Genomic DNA, 21877 nt, shown 5'->3' with positions numbered 1-21877 from the left:
GCTGGATTCTCAGGCTTTGCAAAATACCTGCTTTTTTCCTATCAGCCCCTTGAGTCTGGCTATTCCTTCACCTCCTGATGAATGACGCACTCTGGGAGGTGAAGGCAGGAATGTAGGGCCTGGCTAGTTGGTGAGTTGGGCTGGGAGGCTTCCTGTCTCCAGAACAAATGATCCAGGAACTCACTGCTACTCCTTCCTTCTCCATTCCCCTGGTCCCCCACCCACCTACATACACACGTACATATATCAAAACAAAAATGAAATGGGAGCCAAATATATTGGTTTTTATTGAACTCACGGGGCTCAAGGACAAAAAAAGGGGTGGGGATGGGACACGAGCTGGGAAGAGACTCCCCACATACACATCCAAGCCAGGGAGCCTGGCCCCGAGCTCTAATTCTAACTTTCCCCTAAAACACGCTGCAGTCCAAGTGGACCAGGCTGCAGATCAAGGGCACACATCCTTCTTGCCCAGTTTCCAGGCTCTTCCAGAGAAGGAAGTTGGATTGGTTGGTCCTAGGCTTGGAGGAAAGTGGAAACAAAAAGGCAAGGCAGGAGAAAGAGTTCGGGGATTGGGGAGGACTGAAAAGGACAGCTCCGAGTCCCAAGCCAAGGGTCCCAATGGGAGGAGGTAGATTTTCACAGGAGAGGGGAGCAGGAGGCCGCCCAAAGTAGGGCAAAGGATGATGGGGTTCCTTCCTTTTGGAGGAGCCTGTTGTGCGTTTGACGTCAGCCAGCAGCTTCTCACCCTGGACCCTGCTGTATTGGTCCCTCACAGCTTAGGGCCCAGTTCACATGATGCTAGAGCCATCTTGGGTGGAAAAGGTCCCCACCTGCAGAGGAGAAGGTTCAGGCTGACAGAGAACAGAGAGGGCAGCATGGCCTAGAGGACCCTGAGAAGTTGGCCCTCCTCATGCTTGGGCCTTTCTCTCCCAGGTGGTAGGAGGAGGGGGTTAGATGGAGACGCTGTTCTCGATGAGGGGAGGGTCCAGGTAGGCGTAGGGCAGCGCCAGGCTCTGGTTGCGATCTCGGATGTCCCTCGAGATCTGGGCCAGGCGGCCCTGGAAGGCAGCGATGCTCCGCCGCGGGGCCTCCTCAGTGAAGTGCTCGTCCGGGTAGGTGCCGAGGGGGCGCTGGCGGAGTCAGGATGACGTTGAGGACAGGACGGAGAATAATGAAAGACCCCATTTACCAACAAATACAGTCAAGTGACTTCTTAGGGCATGACCCAGCTACAGCTACTGTAAACGCAAACCCTTCAAACCACAACCCCAAACCTCCACTCCACGCAATCTGCACAGAGTAGCCCCCAACACCCACAGCAGAATGGGACTTGGAAACTAGCCAACCCAAGGTTAATGCTCCCTGTCTGGTAACCCTCTGCCTATTACTCTGACCCTGAGACTCAGCTTCTGCATCTGAAAGTGAATGGATTAGACTAGAAAATCTTTAAAGGTTCCTTCCAGTGCCTGGTCCACTGCTCTGTGAATTAAAAGAACACAACCACATTCATAACTCAACTGAAATCAACATAAACACTCCAGCAAATAAGCCCAAGAATACACCTATTACCTCACAGTTTCACAAAATTCAATCTCTGAAGACAACCAGATCTGAGGCATCTTCCCAAACAACGGACGTAATGAAACTTTTGCGAACACAGTCACCATCACCATACACTGTCACACTATACAGCATGGCCAGCCACACTCAAGAAATACCACCATGAACAATGCCACCCTGTGCAGTACAGGACTGCCCCTCTCTCCATGACCACACAACCAGTTCACCCTCACAGTTCACTCGGCCAGTCTCCTAACCAGCACACACTTCCCACCCAATACAACCTTCACACAAACGAACTCTTGCCAGTAATACTGATGTTTAAAAAATTCTTTGTCTTGTTTTATTGTGCTGGCGAAGCCTTCCAGACGGTGTTAAATAACAGCAGTAACAGTGGGCGTTGTTTTTTTGTCTCTGACCTTAATGAGGAGACCTCTCTTGTTTCACCATAAGGACAGTTTTCTGAAATATACCTTTTATCAAAACTCCGTAAGGGAGTTTCATTTTACACTGAGTTTTTATTAGTAACAGCTGTTCACATCTATCAAATGCTTCTTCAGCATATATTGAAATGATTATATGGTGTGTTTCCTTACTGATGTAATGAATCATATTGTTAGATTTCATACGGTTGAACCAACCTTTCATTCCTTTCATTCGTAGAATAAACTAGACTTCGTCATGGTGTATTATTATTGGACTATTTACTATTGGCCTTCATTGGCTCCTGATATATTTTTAAGACTGTGGTAGCTAAGTAGAATGAGTTTATAATTTTATATTCTTAATGATAGCTACCATGTTGCAAGCAATTTATGTGGACTGTCACAATGGCACAACAATCCTGTAAAACAGGTACCCTGAATCATTCCCACTTTACAGATAAAGACACTGGGGCTTAGAGAGGCCTGATTACATATCCAAGGTGGGAGGTGTGGGTCTGAGACTGGAACCCTCTACCCCAGACCCACCCCCCTTCTTAAGAGTACTACCTATGCCAGGTGCTGGTATTAGGGTTCCCAGTAAAATGTAACCCAGTAAAATGATTTGAGAAGCTTCTATACGTTCAAGCAGTTTGAATAATTTAGGAATTACTTGTTCCTTGAAGGTTTAATAGAATCTCCCTTTGCAGGGAGAAGGATCAGATCTTTTACAACATTTTCCATTTATGTATGGCTTTCATCTCTTCTGGTATTAAGTTTTGGTTGTTTCTGTTTTCCTAGAAAATCATTTATGATTTTTTTATGATCATCGAGATTTTCAAATTTGCTTGCATAAAAGTCTAAGTAGTATTTTCTTCTAATTTTTTCAATCTTCTCTGTATTCGTGGCTGTATGCCTCTCCCATTCCTAATGTTGTACATTTAGGTGATTTTTTTTCTTGATTAGAATTGTCTCTGGTTTCTTTATTTTATTGGTCATTTCAAAGAATCAGTTTTTTTGTCTTATTTACCAGATTGACATCTAATATCTAAAACTACAGTGGAGTGTAGCTGTCAAAAAAGAAAACACTGAAAGTCAAATACCATATCATCTCACTTATAAATAGAAGATAAAAACAACAACAAAGTTGTGTTACTGAAATAAAGATTATGAATTTGTTTTTACTGTTCTAGAAACATACTGCCAGATTATTTTTCAAAAGTATTTTACCAGTTTACCATGATACCACCATATATGAGAGTGCCATTTTCTTTGTGTTCTTGCTAAGGTTGGGTGGTGCTTTGCAATAAAAAACTTTAAATTGGTAAAAAAAAAAAAAAAAAAAAAGCAGAACACAGAAATATCACAGACTGGGTTCAAAGCTCATTACTAGCTATGTGACCTTGGGCAAATTGCTTAGTGTCTCTGAACCTCAGGTTTCTCCCCTGTAAAATGAAACTACCATTTATTGAACATGTATATGCTAGGCACTGTATTAAGCATTTCAAATATAGCTACTTATTTAGTTTGTATTTTAAAATAGTGTACATAGTGTCTCTGTTTTAATGACTGAGACATGATGGATCCTCAGGGAGTGATAGCTGCTGTTATTGTTGTTGTTGTTATAATTTTGCAGGTTAAACTTCCCACTGGCTTATGAGGAGGGAACCCTCCACCCTCATCCTCTTGCCTGCTCATCCCTTTCCACTGTGATGCTGTGATTTACAATAAGAAATATATATTTGGTCTTCGCCCTTTTCCTGCACAGAGTTCCTCATACCCTTATAAGTGATAAGAATGTAAAAAAGGGTCTTTCATTATTCAAAATAAACCCGTTTCAACCATACCTGAGTTTATGTTAATAAGGTGACTTCTGGAAAGCCCCTTAGGTTGGGGGCTGATTGACAGGGGAATCAACCATGTGATTAGAGGGTTGGAATTTCAGTCCCACCCCCCAACCTCTGGGGAGGGGATAGGGGCTGGAGGTTGAATTAATCTCCAGTGGCCAATGATTTAATTAATTGTGCCTATGTAATGAAGCCTCCATGAAAATCTCTAAAGTACAGGTTTGGAGAGCTTCCAGGGTGGCGAACACACGGAGGAGCTGGGAGAGAGAGCACAGAAGCTGTGCACCCCTTCCCGCACCTTGCCCTATGCTTTTCTTCCCTCTGGCTCTTCCTGAGTGGTATCCTTTTATAATAAACCAGTAACCTAGTAAGTAAACTGTTTTCCTTCTGTAAGCTGGTCTAGCAAATGACTGAACCTGAGGAGGGGGCTATAGAAACCTCTGATTTATAGCTGGTTGGTCAGAAGCACAGGTGGCAACCTACGCTTGTGATTGGCAGTTGACGGCTAAAGGGGGCACGGGGAGGGGCAGTCTTGAGGACTGAGCCCTTAACCTGTGGGATCTGACACTATCTCCAGATAGATGGCATCAGAATTGAGTTAAATTATAGGACACCCAGCTGGTGTCTAAGAGTTGCTTGGTGTGGGAACAACCCCACACATTTGGTGGCTGTTGAGTATTGAGTGAGAACAGTAATAGAGTATTCTGTGGGTAGACAAAAAACAGAGAGAGTTTTTCCTCTATAACAAAAGAAATGAATGTCTCCAAATACTTGGCAGATGGGACCAGAAAGGAGCAGGATCCAGGGATGTGTTCCTGGCATTCCCAGGCTATGAGATGGTAAGTTAAAACTTGTTAGGAAGATAAAATATCTGCACCAGACAGAGTCCAGCATGAGAAATGAGGATATTCATGTAATGTCAGAGAACTTGTGAGCAAGGCCAGGAGGGCAGAGGCATGACTGAGAACACAATGTGTAAATGGAGACGACGGTAATTGGTGATTAAAAGGCTGCTGCACTGGCCTAGCCTATGTAACAGCCTCCTCACTGGCCGTCCTGCCTCCAAAACTGCCGTTCTTTTCCAGCCACACAGCCATAGAAGTGCCTCTGCTAGAACACAAATTTAGCCATGTGATCCCAGGCTTAAAACTCTTCAATGACTCCTGGCTCCCCACTGTCCTCTGAATGAACACTGTGCCCACACTGAACCATTTGTGATCCCACAATCACACCAACAGACTCTCGCCTTCACTTTACTTGATTTCACTCGGTCACATCCTTCCCTCTGCTTAGAAACTAATCCTGTGCCTCCTTTGTCTGCCGAACTCCTAATTGTCACACAGGTTTCAGCTTAGATGTCACTTCCTCCAAGAAGCCTTCTTGGGTTTGCCTAGACTCTGTCAGTTTCCACAGAGGCCCCATCCTCACCTCTGTCACTACACTGTAAGCTCTCGAGGACAGGGATAATATCTGCCCACCAGTGTCTGGTACATTGTAGGTACTGAAGAAGTATGTGTTGAATGGAGGAATTAGTATATAAATAATTCCTACAACACTGTGGTGCCCTTTTTCATTTCCCTGTGTGTCTCCTCAACTGGACCGTTGGATTTTTGAAGGCAGGAAGGTCTTGTTCACCTTTATATGCCTGGTGCCCAGTGCTGTGTTGACACATGGGAGGTATTCAAAAAACGTGTGTTGAATGTTTGGATGAATGGATGAGCAGTTGATGGGTGAATGGTTGACTGATGAATAAATGGATAGAGGGATGGGTGGATGGATGGACAAATGGGTAGATAGATTGGTAACCTGGTGAATTGGATGGATGTTGTGCCCCAGCCACTACACTGGTATTTGCTTCAATGTATGTCTTCTGGGATCAACTATCATCTCCAGGAGAAACTGAAGACCCCAAAGCAGCTCAGCAGTGGGCATAAATGCCAGCAGTCAGTCCCCAAGCCCCCCTGGAACAGCTACCACCACCCCCACAATGCCCAGGCCCTGCAAACCCCCACCCCGACACCACCCCACCCCACCCCACACACACACCTGGTCTTTGGGCTCTTGGCTGACCAACCAGAAGAGGAGAAGGTTTTTACAGGTGATGTTCACTTCTGGGAGAGTGTCTAGGTAACTCTTCAGGGTGGTGGTCCCCTTGGCCTGTGGTGGGGGCTGCCTCATGGATGATGGGGCATTGGGCATCCAGGCCCCAAAGTCATGCTGTGGAGAGCCCCGCCCCAGCTGAGTCAGCTGGTCAGAGGGAGAGGACCAGCTCCTTCACCATCATCCCTGATCCTGCCCCTACCATCTCAGATCTTGCAGCTGGGAAATGAGGGGATTGTGGAAAGGGAAGAGGAGGAGGGGTATAGGGTAGAAAGTTCCAGAAGTGGGTCAGAGCCTGGCTCACCCCTTGTCACTCCCCGCCCAATGTTCCAGGACTGGGTGGAGTGAATCACCAAGGAAAGAGGAGGACCCAGAGAGGAGATAACCCTAGGAAAGGGCCTTGGGCTGGCATGCCACACAGAGCAACCTGTACTCTACCTAGCCGCATCCCAACCATGACAGGAGCCCATAAGGTCTACTCCCTACACAACACCAACTCGAGTCACCATTACAACCTTGGATCCAGCTCCACCCATCATCATCCAACACCAGCTCTGATCATAAACCCACCCCAACGCTGACCTACCCATACTCTCAACCCAAACTCTGGCCTCACGTCCATTGCTGAGCCCATGCCACCTTGCATGGCCCAGCGCTCCCCAGGCCTGCCCTCTGCAGCCTCACCTGCCCACTGTTGACAGCAGCGTGCTGGGCGGAGCAGTTGAAGATGATTGCAGTGAGGAACTTCACCAGCTCTCTTGAGGTGCACAGCTGGCGTGGGAAGCCTGGATATAGAAGGAAGGGAAGAGGGTGTGGATGGAGGGGACCGGATTCCTAGGGGCAGCTCAGGGCAGGGGGAGAGTGAGGAAGTGAGGGCTAAATATTTGGCCACCACTGTCTTTAGACCAAAATTAGGGTTGGGCTGAGGTTGGGGATGGTCAACACCAAGGTTTGTGGTCTCTGAAGGTGGTCAGGATAGGAGCTGGGTGCTGGGATCAGAGCAGAAAATGACCAGCCAGCAGGGCTCACAGCAGAGGAGGCAGGTTCAAGCCAACAGCCAAGCTGCCTCTCCCCAACCACCAAGGCACTTCTGTCTGCAGCTCACATTAGTGCTTAATGGCTTAATTCTATGATTTAAAATGATTTAATTAATCTTCACCAAGATTTGTCCAAGCACCCAGGAGCAGATCATCCACTGTGGGGTTTAGTAGCAGAGACAGACGACCAGAGAGTGTTACTCATAAGCTTGCAGTGATGGAAGCAGAAGGAAGCTCTAAGGCCAGGGCTTGGCTCTTTGTGGGGAGGGCAGGCAGGGCAGAAACAGGCTCTGGGGCTAACACAGTTATGGGAGACTTTCCTAGAGGAAGAGAAGGGGCCTCCCTGAGCTGAAGACTGGGTGAGCTTTGAATGGAAAAAAGATGACCGAAGAAGGCATTTTCAGGCTCAGCCCGTGGTCCTCTTCTCTCTGTACCTCACTGGTCTCATCCAATTTTATGGCTTTGACCACCTCCCACTGGCTGACAATTCCCAGATCCACATCTCCGGCTCTGCCTGGCCCCTGAACTTGAGACTCAGCAGCAGGCACAAATCCTCAGCTGCTCCCTGCCATCTCCACCTGAGTGTCTACAAGGCATCTCACACTTAACATTTGCAAAACCTAATGCTTGACTCCCCAACCACACACACTCCCCAAACCCGTCCTTCCCACAGTGGGCCCATTTCAGAACTCTTATCCAGTTGCTCAGGCCAGAATCTGTGCACTCACTCCTCTTTTTGTCTCATACCACACATATCAGCAGATACTTCCAGAAGCCAATCTTGTCTCACCACCTCCAGTCTCCACCACTGCCTAGTCTCCATCATCTCGCTCTTGGATGAAACTGACTGCTTCCACCCTTGCCCCTGACAGCCTTTCTTCACAAGACAGCCAGAGTGAGTGATCCTTTAGGATCATAAAGTGAATTATGCCACCCCTTGCTAAAACCCTCTAAGGGCTTCCCATTTCACTTACCTACTATGGCCCTACTTGATCTGGCTCTTGCTCCTTCTCTGCTTCATTTCCTTCCCTACTTTTCTCCCTCTCGCTTACTCTCTTGAAGCCCTCAAACCCACCAACACGCTCCCACCTCAGGGCCTTTGCACTCCCTCTACCTCTGCCTGTATACTCTACCCAGTTAGTCACGGAACTAGCTCTCTCACTTCCTTCAGGTGTCTACTTGAACATCACCTCCTCAGAGAGGCCTTCCCTGACCACCTATCTGCAATGATCCCCTACCTCAACACACTATATCCTCTTATGCTGTTTCACTCTTCTTAGCATTCCTAACCACCTGACATATTTATTACCTGTCTCTCTTCACAAGAGCATTAAGCTCTGTGAAGGCCAGGACTTTTGTCTGTCACGTCCTGGCTGAACCCCAGCACCTAGAACAATACTTAATATTAAAGAGCCCCGTAAGAATTGGTTGAATGAAGTGAATGCGTGAGAGGTTAAGAAGCCAGAGTGGGAAGGATGGAGTCTAAACAAGGTGACGGGACAGGGAGGAGGCTTAATTGGAGATGAGGCTACAGCAGTGAGCCAGGCCAGGTGGTTTCCAGGCAGTATTTCAGAGGATTACCGGGGCGGTGGACCCGCAGGCTTGGAGGGCAAGGAGTGAGAGGCTGGGAGAGGTGGGACTGGTTAAGAGGCAGCTGCCACAGTGCAGGAGTAATGTGAGGACTGGGACTAGGGTGGTGACAGTGAGAAACGATGGGGACTATAGGGTTAGCCACCAAACTGGATTTAGGCAGAGACGAAGACAGAGGGAAACATGAGTCAAAGATGGCTCCAAGGTTTGGAGTCAGGATGACTGGAGAGAGGCTGATGCAACAGAGCAGACAGAGAGGTTTGGAGGAAGGACAGACATCTGCCTGGGGTGTGTGGGAATTTTCTGAATGTTCCATTCGTGGTTGATATTCTAACCTTGAGGGCTGAGAATAAAAAAGCAAAGAAGTCAGACCGTCTATGGGAAATTTTCTGTAGCTTATATTATTTATTTTTTCCCCTTGAAATATGGAAGTGGGGCCGGCCCCATGGCGTAGCGGTTAAGTGCGCGCGCTCTGCAGCTGGCGGCCCGGGTTCGGATCCCGGGCGCGCACTGATGCACCGCTTGTCAGGCCATGCTGTGGCGGCGTCCCATATAAAGTGGAGAAAGATGGGCATGGATATTAGCCCAGGGCCAGTCTTCCTCAGCAAAAAGAGGAGGATTGGCATGGATGTTAGCTCAGGGCTGATCTTCCTCACACACACACAAAAAAGAAATACGGAAGCAAAAGTCATACTAACTGAGGTTAATTAATGAGTGTGTTTTGCCTTAAAACATAGGAATCTGGAATAAGTTTGTATTAGTTGGAAGAGATGTTTGTCAGTCTGAAGAATATTCTGATGTATTAAATCAGAGACAAGTTTAATGAAGTAAGATGGGAGAGTTAAGCCAACAGTTACCAGATCCCCCTCTGGGTCTTAAATAGGAAATAAATAACCCCAAATAGAAAATAACTGCCCAGGATCAGGCCTGCCCATGATTAACAATAGGCTTGCAAAGCATGGGGAGGGGTCACTCTTTAAAAGATCCAAAAGACCTCTGGCAGTGACCATCTTAACACAGAAATCACTCTTAGCATCACTAATAGCAAGACAACCTGACATTATGTGTCTCCCAACATGATGCAATGTGGAGAACACAGTATCACCTGAGAAATATTCTTGCCAAAAACATGTAACCTTTAGATATTACTTCCGGTTGACAAAAACACAGAGGGCAGAGGAACAAGATGAATGACATCATGAGGAAGCAATTAGATAATTACAGAAGGCGAGACATTCTGCAGATCAACTAGTCCTGGCTTTTCAATAAGTCCATGTCAGATGTCATGTGATTCAAAGCCGGGGGGGGGGGGGGGCGGGGCGTGGGGGGCTCTCCTAAATTAAAAGAGGCTTTAGAGTCAAAACAACAGCTGTATCATGTGGTCCTTGATTGGCTCCGGAATCAACAGGATCAACTGAGGGAAAACGGAACAAGGGAGGAAATTTGAACATGGACTAGGTAAGAGGGTGATATTGGAGATTATTGTCAATTTTGTTAAGCATGATGACAGTATGTGGTTGTGTAGAAAAACATTTTTTTGAGTTGCATATTGATTAGGACTGAAATATGAAATATTGTAATTTACTTTAAAAGACTTCAACAGTAAACAAAATTTTCAAATTTGATTTGATTAATCAAATAAGGCAGATGTTAACAATTGTTGCATCTGGGTTGTAGGTAAATGGATGTTCATAACATTATACTCTTTACACTTCTATATGTTTAAACATTTTTGTTTAAAAAAAAAAGAAAAGCCTTGGAGCCCACTACAGGTAGGGCTGCAAAGCTGTTCATTCCATCTGCAGGCGACCTAAGACCACCCCTCCTCCCTGGGTCTCCCCAGGCAGGAACTCCTCTGAGTGACCACCAGAGGCTGAAAGCCACATCCCTGCTGAGAGAAGACGTCCCAGGCAGTGAGAGTCTTCCACCCTCAGGCCAGGGCTGGGGGAACTGGAGGGTGGACATTTGTCCCACTTGGAGCTTTTCCTTTTCTCCCACTACACCCAGACATAGAGGCCTCATCTCCATTTTCCAGTGCCTGGAGTATACATGGTATAATACAGAGGCACCAGGGAAGCAGGCCATGAAGAGTAGCAATAGGGTGTATAACCCCAGGGAGGCCAGAAGTCATTCTATAGTGATGACTTGTAGTTTTCATGTGCAGGTCTCAAGGGTGCCAATGAGACAGACAAAAAGGAAAGTCCTTCAGGGCATAGGGAATGGGGGGATTTCCAAGTCTGGAATCAGCTACAGAGGAGAAACGGGAGAAAGGATCACTGCGTTACCGAGGGGTAGAGAGACGAGACAGAGATCCAGGACAAGCCAACAGCTGGGATAGGGAGATAGCAGGGGCCTGGGAAGAAGTGGGAGGTTCAGAAGGACATATCCTCCCTGAAGCTAAGGGAAGACTTTAAGGAAGGAAGAGTGGTCTGGGGCATCTGCTTGGCAGTAAGGTTAAGCAAAGGAGGCCTAAAAGGAGGCCACTGGTGTTGGTGGGTCTCAGAGGCCTCTCAGGCAGTGGCAGAAGAGAAGAGAGAGTTAGGGTTAGGTGACAGGTGTAAATAAGGAGGAATCAGGCAGCAGAAGGACCAACCCACTCCATGAAGCCAAAGGAGGTAAGAGAGGTTGGTGGCTGGAGGGGCCACCTGGCAGGACAGGCATGAGAGAGTATGAGAGAGGGTTCCAGAATCCTTTGTGTTTGAGGCCAAAGATGGCTCCTACCACATGATGCAACACATCCACAGAGCTCAGCAAGCGGAATTCAACAACTCGTTGAATGGACGAGTTTGTGTAAAGGTCAAGGAGGACCCGAGGGGCACAGTGTAGTGGTCGAAAGCAAGGGCTTTAGAGACGGTAGGAGTTGGCCCTGGATCCTGCCTCTGCCACTTGCTATCTGTGCAGCCTTCTCTGTGCCTATTCCTCATCTGTTCAGTGGGGCTAACAACAGGATGGACTTCAAAGGCTGGTCAATAAACAGGAACTGATTAATGGTGGGGCCAGGGGGAGCATTGGGCCATTGAGAGCCTGTGGTTGGGGGATGGAGAAGGATACCTGAGCTTTCTCGGCCTAGGAACGCCTGAGCAAAAATCTCGCCGACCCAGGCCTGCAGCTCCGAATCCTGCTGCACTGACACATCACTGGGATAATAGTAGCCCACGATTTCTGAGACAAAGCTGCAGAAAAGAGAGGCACCATGCCACGGCAGTGACCTTGGGCTCAGGCCTGGCCAGAAAACCAAGGTCCATTGCCGCTCAGGCTGGGGAGAGCCACCTGGCCAGAGTCCACTGGGAGTCCACAGGGGTTCAGCGGGGACCCCCACATCCAGCTGGAACCCGAGTGCCCAGGCTTCCCTCAAGTCTCCCCTCACTCCTGAGTTATGGGTGCTCTGGGCCTCCTCTCAGCCCAGGAGGCTAGGGGGAGAGTGTGCTCAGGGGAGCCTGACTCACACTGTAGCCAACCACCACCCACCCCAACTCAGCACGAAGGAGAAAGGAAGACTCGCCTGTCTGGAGGCCCCAGCCCACATTAGCTGTTGCACCTGCCCTGACTCCCCTGGACACCCCATCCTTCCCTTCCTTCATTGCCTTTATACACAGCCCAGCCCCTCTTCAGCCCACAGCTACCTGCCATTTCAGAGGGGACCCCAACCCCAACTCTCACCCTTGGGGGGCCCCATGTTGGGGCCTGAGAATACCGGAAATCCCCAGCACTAAGCACCTCAGCCTTCATGAGCACAGGGGCCCACACTGCCCCTGGGCCAGGAGGCCCTGGTAGGGCCAGATTGGCTGCAGGGTCCCAATCCCACACCTCTCAATGGCGGCCCAGATCTTCAGGCCGTCGTCTCGGTAATGGTAGTTGGGGATGGCCAAGACGCCGCGGGCCCGCAGGCTGTCCGGAAGGCAGAAATTGGTGTAGGTGAAGTGGGCCAGACCAGTGCTCATGAGGTAGAGGAGACCTTGCCTCCCGATGGACGTGACCTAAGGACACAGCACAGCTGGCTTCCTGGCAGGCCGAACCCCCACCGCAGTGCCCAGGGATGAGATAGGGCTAGTGACTCAGCAGAGAGGATTTTTCAGTTAATCAATCAGTCCAAGACCACAGATCAAAGACCCATAGGGGCCTGCGCATAGGACGTAATCCTCAGGTATTTGGTAACTAGAAGAATGAACTAAATGCCGGGGAAGCAGGCAAGCGAGAGCCAGCGCAGGGTCAGCCGGGCGCTGTGCTCAGGCTGGGGGTGCCCTGCCCACCTCAAGGAACGTCTGGACCCAGGGCCTGAGGGCGTGGAGCGGGCGGGTGGGATTGGCAGGAGAGGGACAGGGTTTATGGGCGGGGCACGTAGGAGACTGACGCGGAGGGGCGGGGCTTGCGGGAAGAGGCCGGCAGGGACTGTGGAATGGGATTGGAGGCCGAACAGGGCTTGTAGGCGGGGCAAAACGTCCTCGGGGGCGGGGCTTCAGGGCCGGGGAGGGCAGGGAGCTGGGAGGCCGCACCTTGTCCACAAGGCCCTCAGGGTTGAGCAGCGTGGCCCTTGCGATGGTGTTCACCTGCAGCGTGTAGCGAGTGTGGGGAAGCAGGAGCTGCGAGCGGGATGACGTCACAGGAGCCGAAGGTCAGGGGAGAAGGCCGCCCTGGCCCCGCCCCCTCTGGCCCAGCCCGGGGGGTCTCACACACCTTGTAGATGGGATGGCAGAGAGGCAGCTGACGCAGCGTGGCCATGGCGAAGGCCTCGCACAGCAAGTGCGTGCACAGAAAGTGCGTGTTGTTCTCGTGCACCAGGAACTCGGAGTTGCGCACCCACGTCTTGGCCAGCACCCAGTCCCAGTCGGAGTCAGTGGGCAAAAAGATGGGGCTGTCGGGCCCGGGAGTCTGGCTGAGCTGCGTCCAAGAATAATAAGGGGTTGAGGCTCAAGACTGCTATTGTGCCCCTTGAGACCCCGACCCCGAAGCTCCGCCCCACGCTCACCTGGATGGCCAAGGGCACCAGCGCCCCTTGGGAGTTGAGCCACAATAGACAGAGCGGGGCGGCCACGTACTGAGGGCGGCCATTTAGGTAGTGGACGGGGACCTCCGCCAGGATCCAGTAGTCGGCTAGGAAGATGTTCCCCCTCTGGGAAAGGCGCACAGAGGCTTAGAGTGACCTCCCCATCCGCGATCGGCTTGCCCCTCCGTTCTCTGCCCACTTCCACTCCAGCCTGGGCCTCAGTAATGCTTGGTGCCTGCACTAATGGCCAGTGTTGGGTACCCCACCCTTCCGAGAACGTCTGGAATGAGATCTAGCTGAGTTCCTCAGTGTGCAACATCTCGCCTGGCTTCCCAGCTGGGACAAGCCGGCGTCCTCTCCTCCTCCCTCCACACCTGGTCTTTCCTACTCTCTCAACTCAGTCGACCTCAGTGCATCCAACAACAGCAAAATTGACACACAATGAGAATTCACCAACCACATCTCCAGCCTTCTGGAGGATGCCTGAGGGTTTGGCTGCCCTAGAGAGAGTGGATCATCATCTTCTCCCACACCCTGAGAGCTCCTAGTTCTCTTTCGATGATTGTTCCTGCTGTATCTAGTGGCACTGCCTTTGGCCTGTCTTAAAACAGCCTTCTCCGGGCCTCAGCCACCCGGGATCTTGGAGGCCCTTCTCCTCCAAGCTGTCCTGCAGCTGCTCTGCTCATTCATACCATTTCACCAGGCGCCATCTCAAACCATCCTGATCACCATTTGGCCCTCTTCCACATCTGCTCTACTTAAAAGGTGCAGGGTCATGGCTACCCACAGAGTGAGGCCAGCATGCTGGATGCAGCCCCAGCCATCCCACCCCCACCCTCCACACCCTTCCCTTGTCTATAATGGCAACTCACCCACCTCTAGCTCTGTCTGCAGGCAGGTGCCTGGTCCCAGCAAAGGGGCCACCATGTCATTGGTGACAGGCAGCTTTCTGGGCAAGCTGGAGAGGCAATGGAGCATGACAGGATTGACACCATTCAGGTACTGGTACCCGAAGAAGTGGTCTTCATGCCAGTGCTCTGTGACGTACTCTAGGGGGCAAGAGAGGGGGGCCAGTTGATCTGGAAACTACTTCCCTAGATCATGCTCCTGCCCAGCCCTGTGGTCATACTATGGTTTAGGTTTTCCTCCCAGCCACTCTGTGAGGTAGGTATAGTTATATCTTCAATTTAACGCTGGACACTGAGAGTCAAAGAGATGGAGTGACTTGCTCAGTTGAGTGGCAGAACAGGGATCTGAACCTAAGTCTGGCCCCAAAGCCCAGAACTCTTGGTGATGAGGGTAGGAGAAGAAAGGCATCTCTGCATCTGATCAGGATCAGGACTCCCAAAACGACCCTGACTCTCTAGGCAAGCAGTGTCTCTCTGTCATCACTCCCCTATTCTTGACCCCTCCCAGAAGGAGAGATGCCCGGGTTCCTGAGGGGAATCTGTGAGATTGCCACCAGTGAAACCAGGAGCCCTACACTGTAATCCAGCAGTCTCCCTGAGAGGGCTGGAAGAGGGCCCTTTCCCAGGATGGGGCGGAGAGGTCTGAGCAAGGGGTAGGGTGGAGGAAGGACACCTCCTGCCTGGCTCTGCACACCTGAAGTGAAGGTCTTGTGGCACCAGAAGATATTCCGAATGTCATCCAGCTTCTTCCAGGAGCCCTTGCGGTCCAGCAGCCCTCGAAGCTTCATCCCCAAGGACCTGAGGGGGAGGGGAAGTGAGGGTGGGGCCTGGGAGCTGGGGGCTGCCAGGGGCACTGTGCCCCTCACCTAGAGGCCTGGAGGGACCTGACAAGGTCAATGCCCAAAGCAGAGGTGCCTAACAACCCACATGGGAGAAAAGTCTAGTGGCTGGTTGAGGCTTTGTAGGGGTGACTCCACATGTGTGTGCAAAGGTGGTGCACGCGGCCATGTGGTGCAGACAAGTCATCCTCATGGGTGTTGGGGCCTGCTTTCTCCAAGCTTCCATCTTGTCATAGACCTTCACTGGGTCCCCTCTGCCTACAGGACAAAGCCCCAACTGCTCAGGCTGGCTAGGAAACCACCCACCAGCTGATTCCTACCAACCTTTCCAGCTTTTTCTCCCACCCTGTGCACTAGACAAGGCCAACCAATGGCCTTCTCAATAAATGTAACCAGAGATGCACTTTGTACACTGGACTGGTAAAAGTGCGGTTGGCATCTAAGGGCTGTGCACTTTTCACTTTGTGGATATCTATACTGTGTGAATTTTTTATAATGAGCACGTGTTATTTTATAATCAGAAGTGAAGTCTGCTTTCTCCCCTCTCCAGGGCTTTGTTCAAGCTGTGCCTCTTCTAGAAAGCCACCCCCTCATCTCCACCTAGTATCAAACCCATCTGTTCTTCCGTGTGCTTCTTAGATGCAAAGTCCTTCAGGAAGTGTGGCCTGATCACCCCTCCAAACATGCGCCTTGTGTGTATCTTTCACAAAACACTCATCTCTCCCTTCATTACATTTAAGCCCAGTGTACTCATATCATCTCCCATTATACTATGGGCTCCTTAGGGCCAAGACTGGGCTCTGTATGCCCCGACATACCCAGTTCATAATAATCACTCACTAACTGGGCCAAATCAAATGGAAGGGAATGGAACATAGAATAGGCAGGTTTGTGGCAACTGGTCAATGAGGTGTGCTGTGAAAGGGCGCTGATGTGCCATGAAGAGTGTGGGCACCTGGAGGAGCCCGGGGGGCACGGGGGCATTGGCAACCTGACAAACCCCCCTGGGACTTCCTGTACGCTCACTGAGCTGCTCACTCCTCGTTCCACAAGCATTTGCTGAGTGCCTGCCGACTCAGGACCCAGGGGGTGGGAAAAACCAGGTGGGAGCTTAGTCTTTAAAGCAGGGGCTGAGGAGGCAATAAGGAGAAAGAGAAGGCCTTGCAAACGTCCTTCAGATCACCCAGCAGTTGCTCCTCCCTAAAGCACAACTACCACCCCCTCCTCTCCATAAATGCCTGGACAGCTGCCAAATGCCAGCTCCTCTTCCCGCTGGCCCTTCTCTGAGCCCTGCACCAGCTTTCCTGCTGGTCTCCCAGGCCCTCCCTCACCTAGACCCACATATCCATCCGGAAACCAACTCAGGTGACTCTACTTCCGAGATGTTCCTCTGGTCCCTCAGCCCTGCCAGGGCCTCTCAGGGGGTCTTTGTCCTGAAGCATGAGCCACCTGTGGCTGCCTGTCCACTCCAATATACCACAGACACTTCCGCGCTCCCCGCCCCAACCCACCTCTCACCCCCTCCCACTAGTTCTTCTCCAGAAGAATCATTCTGGCACGGAAGCCCAGAAGACGAGGATCCAGGTCCTTGCCCCAGGCTCCTCTGGGCCTCCTAATGCAGCCACTACAAAGATGGCTGAGCCTTGCATTCCTCCCACCAACTGACCTGGGTTTGTCCAGGACCCACCTACTCTCCCCTCATCTCTCCTTCTCTCTCCCACCCAAAGCCTGCTTCAGTGCCACCTATCTCCCCAGGAGCAATCTCCTGGCCCCTGCTGACCCCTGCCTCCTCAAGGCACCAGAGTGTCGACTGTGCCCCCTCCAGCCATGTCACAAGCAGAGCCCCAGCTGTTGACTTGAGCTGCTAATGACCCCTCTGATGGTAATTAATTGCGAGACGTGTCTTCCTAGTGATACTGTGAGTTCTTACAGCCAAGACTATATCCTATACTACTGCTCAGTAACATCTATGGAGAGATTATTTTGTGCTGGATGTTACCTCATTAAATTCTCCTCCAAACCCATGAGGTAGGTACGAACATTATTGTCATTTTACAGATGAGGAAACTGTTTAGAGGCTAAGTGAAAATCAAGGTCGCACAGCTAGAAAGTATTGGTTCTGGGATTTGAACTTGAGGTGGTCTGACCATCTCCTTAAAGCTTAAGGTCCCACCAACAGTGTCTGGGACCATGCTCTGCACAGAGTAGGTATTCAATTAATTGTATTGGTTTGAGGAATGGAAAGAGCAAGGATGACTAAGGAGCAAAGAGGAGGCGATGGGGAGATAGAGAAAGGAGTTGCCTAAGGAGAGAGAAGAGCCTGAGGGGAAGAGAGAGGGGAGACTGAGGCAGAGAGGGGAAACTAGGGGCAGAGAGAGGGGAGACCAGGGGTCAGACAGAGGGGAGACCGGGGGTCAGAGACAGGGGAGAATGGTGGGCAGAGGTGTGGCTGTGCATCAAAGGGCAGAGGCAGAAGGTAGAGTGAGCAGGAGGGCAGAGAGGGCAGTGGCCTCACGCAGGGATGGCATTGAAGAGCAGCGAGGTCGTCTTGGTGGCTGAGTAGCGAATATTGGGGTCCATGTACAGCAGGGATGGGATGTCAATTTTCATGGGGAAGCCAGGCAGGTACCGATTCCCACTGCTGGGGAGCAGGGAGAGCAGAAGGACGGAAACCAGTCAGAGGGACCTGCAGCCCACTCCCCTTAATTCTTTCCCTCTCTCCTCCCCCAGAGTCCCCAGGCCTCCCCTCACTCCAGGCTCCTCCCCTGCCCTCTCTCCTGCCTGAAGCCACCTCCTCCTCTCTGTCAGACCCCTGGGGCCGTCCCTGCCCATTCAGCTCTAACACTTGAATTAATCTGCACTTGTCATAGACCCCCGACTTCCAGGCTGCCCAGGCCCCATCCTCACAACAGACCCTTCACTTCACACCCTTCTACCTTCTTCCCAAGCCTGCGTCCTTCCTACCTGTCACCCTGGTCTGCACAAGGTGTCATCTTGGTCAAGGCAAATTTCTTGTTTGACTCCATCTCCTCAAAGCTGCTGACGTCCACAATGCCGGGGAAGCCAGGGGCGTAGACTTTCCAGCTTCCAGGGGGAAAGAGGTCAGAGTTGGCAAGGGAAGATTAGGGTAAACAGAAGCCTTCACTTTTAAAGATATGGCTTTAAATTAAAACTCCCAGAAGCCACCCACTTTCTAGGTAGGTGACAAAGAATTGGAATTTTCCCCCTGAAGGCACTGAGCTTCGGATCAGGGTGGGATTTGAGGATAACATGAATGTGTAGGCTTGTTTAGAGTTGGGTTCATGTTGAGATTAAGATCGTGGCTGGTTTGGGGGTGAGGCTGAGGACAGGCTAAGGTTGGTCAATACTAGGGTCATGTCTGATATCTGGGTCACATCAAGGGCAGCTGGGGGTTGAGTGTGGATTCATTGATGGTATTGGGACAACTGTCAGTAGTGGTGTTCTGGGTGTGAACTCAGGGTCAATATTAGATTGAGGTTAGGTTTAAATGAGGCCCGTAATAGGAGTTGGGCCCCCAACGTTGGAATTGAGGTCAGAGTTAGTAACAGTCTGATTAAGGATGAGGTCAGAATAAAGATGGGGAAAGAAGTCAAATTAGGCCACCCTCACCGGTAGCATTCCTGTCGGGCCTGGAGTTCCCGTTTCCTGTGATCCAGAAGGAGGGGAAGGGAGTCCTGACAAATAGTTCTTGCTGTAGGGAATGAAAATTAGTCATCATATAAGACTTTTTGAACAACATCTCCTCCAGCAAACCTTGCCTGAACTCCCTAGCTCTTGCACCCAATCCCTCAGCGATATGGATGTCCCATGTTCTTCATGTATTCATCAGTAGAAGAGATTCAGATTCACCCCAAAATTATAGCAATCTTTCTAATTGCACGTTTGTCTCTTTTCCAAGACTATAAACTCCTTGTGGGCAGAAGTCGCATTGTATTCATTTTCTGTATTCCCAGCATCTAGCATGGTGCCTAGCATTGTGCACATAACATGCACTCGACAAATGGCTGATGAACAAATATACTTTGTGAAGTGAGGGATGGGTGTTCTGTGATGATAGATGGGTGTTCGGAGTGAAGTCTATGAAGGACTCACTGTGGGCTGAAGGATAATGTTCACTCGCCTCATCTTGGCCTAGAACATCATCTCTCATCCCTAAGACTCATCTCAACAGTTGGACCAGCCCTAGTCTTGCCTCTCCAGATTAGACAGTCCAGGAGATATGGGGGTCCAGAGGCTGAAGGAACTGGAGTCCAGCATCCTTGAAAGGCCCCCCAAATTCAAGAAGGAATTTGAACAGCACCTCACAGGGACTTTGTCCACACCAGAAAAGCCAGTAGTAGTGGCCAGGGCCTCTCCAGCTAAATTCCCTAAACATTCAGGGCTTCTCCACCTGTTGAGATCCAATTACTCAGCTTGAAGGTTAATTCCTCTCTAGGTTCCAGAGGAATTCACTCTGGGGAAGTGCAGAGGGAGTCAGGGGTAAGCAAACTGCCGTCTGTGCGTGTTTGTGTCTATGAGTGGTATGAGTGTATGTGAGCATGTCTCTGGTCTCTGTGTGTCTCCAGAGGGGCAAATACTGCCCAGAAAGCCCCTGCATTTCAGGGCTTTGGAGGCTTACTTTTTCCAGAAAGCATCTACTTGGGAGCCCTGAGTTACCCCAATCCCAACCCTATTCCCTACACCTAATCCCAACAGATGCCTTCTGCAGCACAAGCCAGTCCCTGCCTCTGACCCACCTGTTCCTGGTCGCAGCTCTATGGTGCAGAAGCCCTCAATCCACTGATAGCAGGGGAAGTGGGACAGGGTACCATCAGGGGCGGTGACACAGATGCAGCTGCAGTACCAGGAGTCCTTGCGGAAGAAAGCATAGCGCTCCTTGTGTAGACGCAGCAGCAAGAGCTCACCCAGCTCTGCTGAGCAGCGCACCTTGTACTTCTGCACCTAAGGGGACCAAGAGAACAAGCAGGTGAGAGGCAAGGAACTGCCAGGGCCGTCCTTGCACCTTGCAAGGTGCATCTACACCTACACCTATTCTAGCATATAAACCTGAGCTGCTGCTAACCCATGCGATGCTTTTGTATGAATTAGAAAAAGGCGCCCCTTCATCCTGGTAGAAGCAGCCACGGGTACCACAGGCACCATGTGTGAGCAGAGTGGGTTCTGGATTTCACTAGCCTCCTTGGCAGCCGGCACCCTTGTGTAGGCCACCAGCAAACAATCCTGGGGGCTGGCAGAGGCAGGCAGATCCCCTCCAGAGAAGAGGAAACCCAGGCTCAGAGCAGGAAAGCAACTTGCCCAAAGTCCACCTTCAGTTATTGGAGCAGGAACTAGGAAGCCAGCAGAATTCTCCTGATGCCCTACCCAGGGCTCTTTCTTTACATCCCTTCGTGAGTAAGGTGTATCATCCATTGGAAAGACAGGGACGGGAACAGAGATGGTGAAGAGGTCAGAGCTGGCATCCGGGATTCTGCAGGACTTGATGAGCTCAGGAGGAAAGGCCCTCCCCTCTTCAGGGTCTCCCACCGGCCCTGCCCCTCAGGGCTCGCTCTTCCCTCTCTCCTCTGTACTCACCGATCCAGGGGCGAAGTCCCTGCCCACCCGATCCAGCAGCTGCTTGGGGCTCTCACCACACATGCCCACCAGTGTAACGGAGATGTTGTCCAGTGTGCCGGCCATCAGGTAGGGGCCAGTGGTCACACACACGCGGTATACGGCCATTGTGGGTGGGAAGGAGGGCTGCCCCCAGCAATGTTGGCTACAGCAGCAGCCGGCCTGGAAGAGGCGAGCAGCAGGCAGGGCAGGGCTAAGCTGCTGCGCTGCCGAGCCGCTGAGCGAGGGGCTGGGGGACAGGGTCGGCCTCTGGAGACAGGCCCAGCTCTCTCTGGGTTGCTCTTGGGCTCACTCTCTCTCAAAGCTCCAGCCTCTGTCCGTGCTCACTTCGGGCTTCCTCTTCCCGCCCACAGTCTTGCGCGGTAATAGTTGTTTGCTTGTCTCTGGCACAGCCGGTCCCTCTGGCTTACAGGACAGGGCTCACCCAGATGGCTATCAGGAGCCCAGGTCCCATTGGTAAGGGAGGGACCAGATGCTGAGCTGGAGACAGGGAGTAGGTGACGCCTGTATGATTGGGACACTGCCCTCCTCCTGGTCAGGGGCTGACTGATGCCCTGGAGCCCTTGTCTGCCCACTCTCCGACTTTCCCCAAGACCCCTTCTCCTCTCTCTCAGCCAGAACTGGGCACAGGGCACCCGCGTTCCCACTTGTGAATCATCCATGTGAATCAGTATACACAAGTGAGCCACACTCGGCCATAAATCACACGTGACTACAGCCACACGCAAGTGAGTCGCACACGCATCCTTGCACACTGCATAGGCGTCAGAGACAACTCTCCTATCACCCCCACACTCTGCAGCACCATCACCACGCCCAGCCCTCGGTGTCCCCGGTCTTCGGTACGCCCGATCTCAGTCTCTCCCCTGGAACAGGGCCGGTCGGAGGACCGAAGTGGACTCCGGGCGCACAATGTCTGAAGGCCACATGTGGCATTCTTTCCGCTCGGGGCCCGC

The 21877-nt window shown here is 51.2% G+C and overlaps 1 protein-coding gene across 2 annotated transcripts; it reads right to left on the bottom strand.

Annotated features, from left to right (window-relative positions):
* Window positions 1–270: 270 nt before the first annotated feature.
* On the bottom strand, window positions 271–21044 carry ALOXE3 (arachidonate epidermal lipoxygenase 3). Of its 2 annotated transcripts, none has more exons than XM_004433101.3 (15): window positions 20883–21044; window positions 20048–20252; window positions 18921–19002; window positions 18255–18374; window positions 17806–17931; window positions 15146–15249; window positions 14420–14592; window positions 13526–13669; window positions 13234–13437; window positions 13053–13139; window positions 12367–12536; window positions 11611–11732; window positions 6617–6717; window positions 5879–6049; window positions 271–1133 (listed from the first exon to the last, which is right to left on the bottom strand). In XM_004433101.3, the coding sequence occupies exons 1-15, from the start codon at window positions 21027–21029 to the stop codon at window positions 954–956; spliced, it is 2136 nt and encodes a 711-aa protein (XP_004433158.3). In that variant the 5' UTR covers window positions 21030–21044; the 3' UTR covers window positions 271–953. The 2 variants fall into 2 exon arrangements, with proteins under 2 accessions (XP_004433158.3, XP_087296300.1); XM_087440174.1 differs by having other exon boundaries at window positions 17806–17928; window positions 20883–21029.
* Window positions 21045–21877: the final 833 nt, after the last annotated feature.

The sequence above is a fragment of the Ceratotherium simum genome, chromosome 16, assembly GCF_057802395.1.
Source record: "Ceratotherium simum simum isolate JZ-2026a chromosome 16, ASM5780239v1, whole genome shotgun sequence".
NCBI classification, from domain to species: domain Eukaryota; kingdom Metazoa; phylum Chordata; class Mammalia; order Perissodactyla; family Rhinocerotidae; genus Ceratotherium; species Ceratotherium simum.
Note: the sequence above shows the minus strand (reverse complement) of the source record. Positions and strands in the feature narration are given on the sequence as shown.

Bases quoted from the DNA above. Each gene is read 5' to 3' on its own strand.
- ALOXE3 (XM_004433101.3), bottom strand. From the start codon at position 21,029: ATGGCCGTATACCGCGTGTGTGTGACCACTGGCCCCTACCTGATGGCC. The intron at 6,718-11,610 runs GTATCCTTCTCC...TTCTATATCCAG, and splicing joins CCTAGGCCGAGAAAGCTCAG to GCTTCCCACGCCAGCTGTGC. The intron at 6,050-6,616 runs GTGAGGCTGCAG...GGCTCTCCACAG, and splicing joins CTGCTGTCAACAGTGGGCAG to CATGACTTTGGGGCCTGGAT.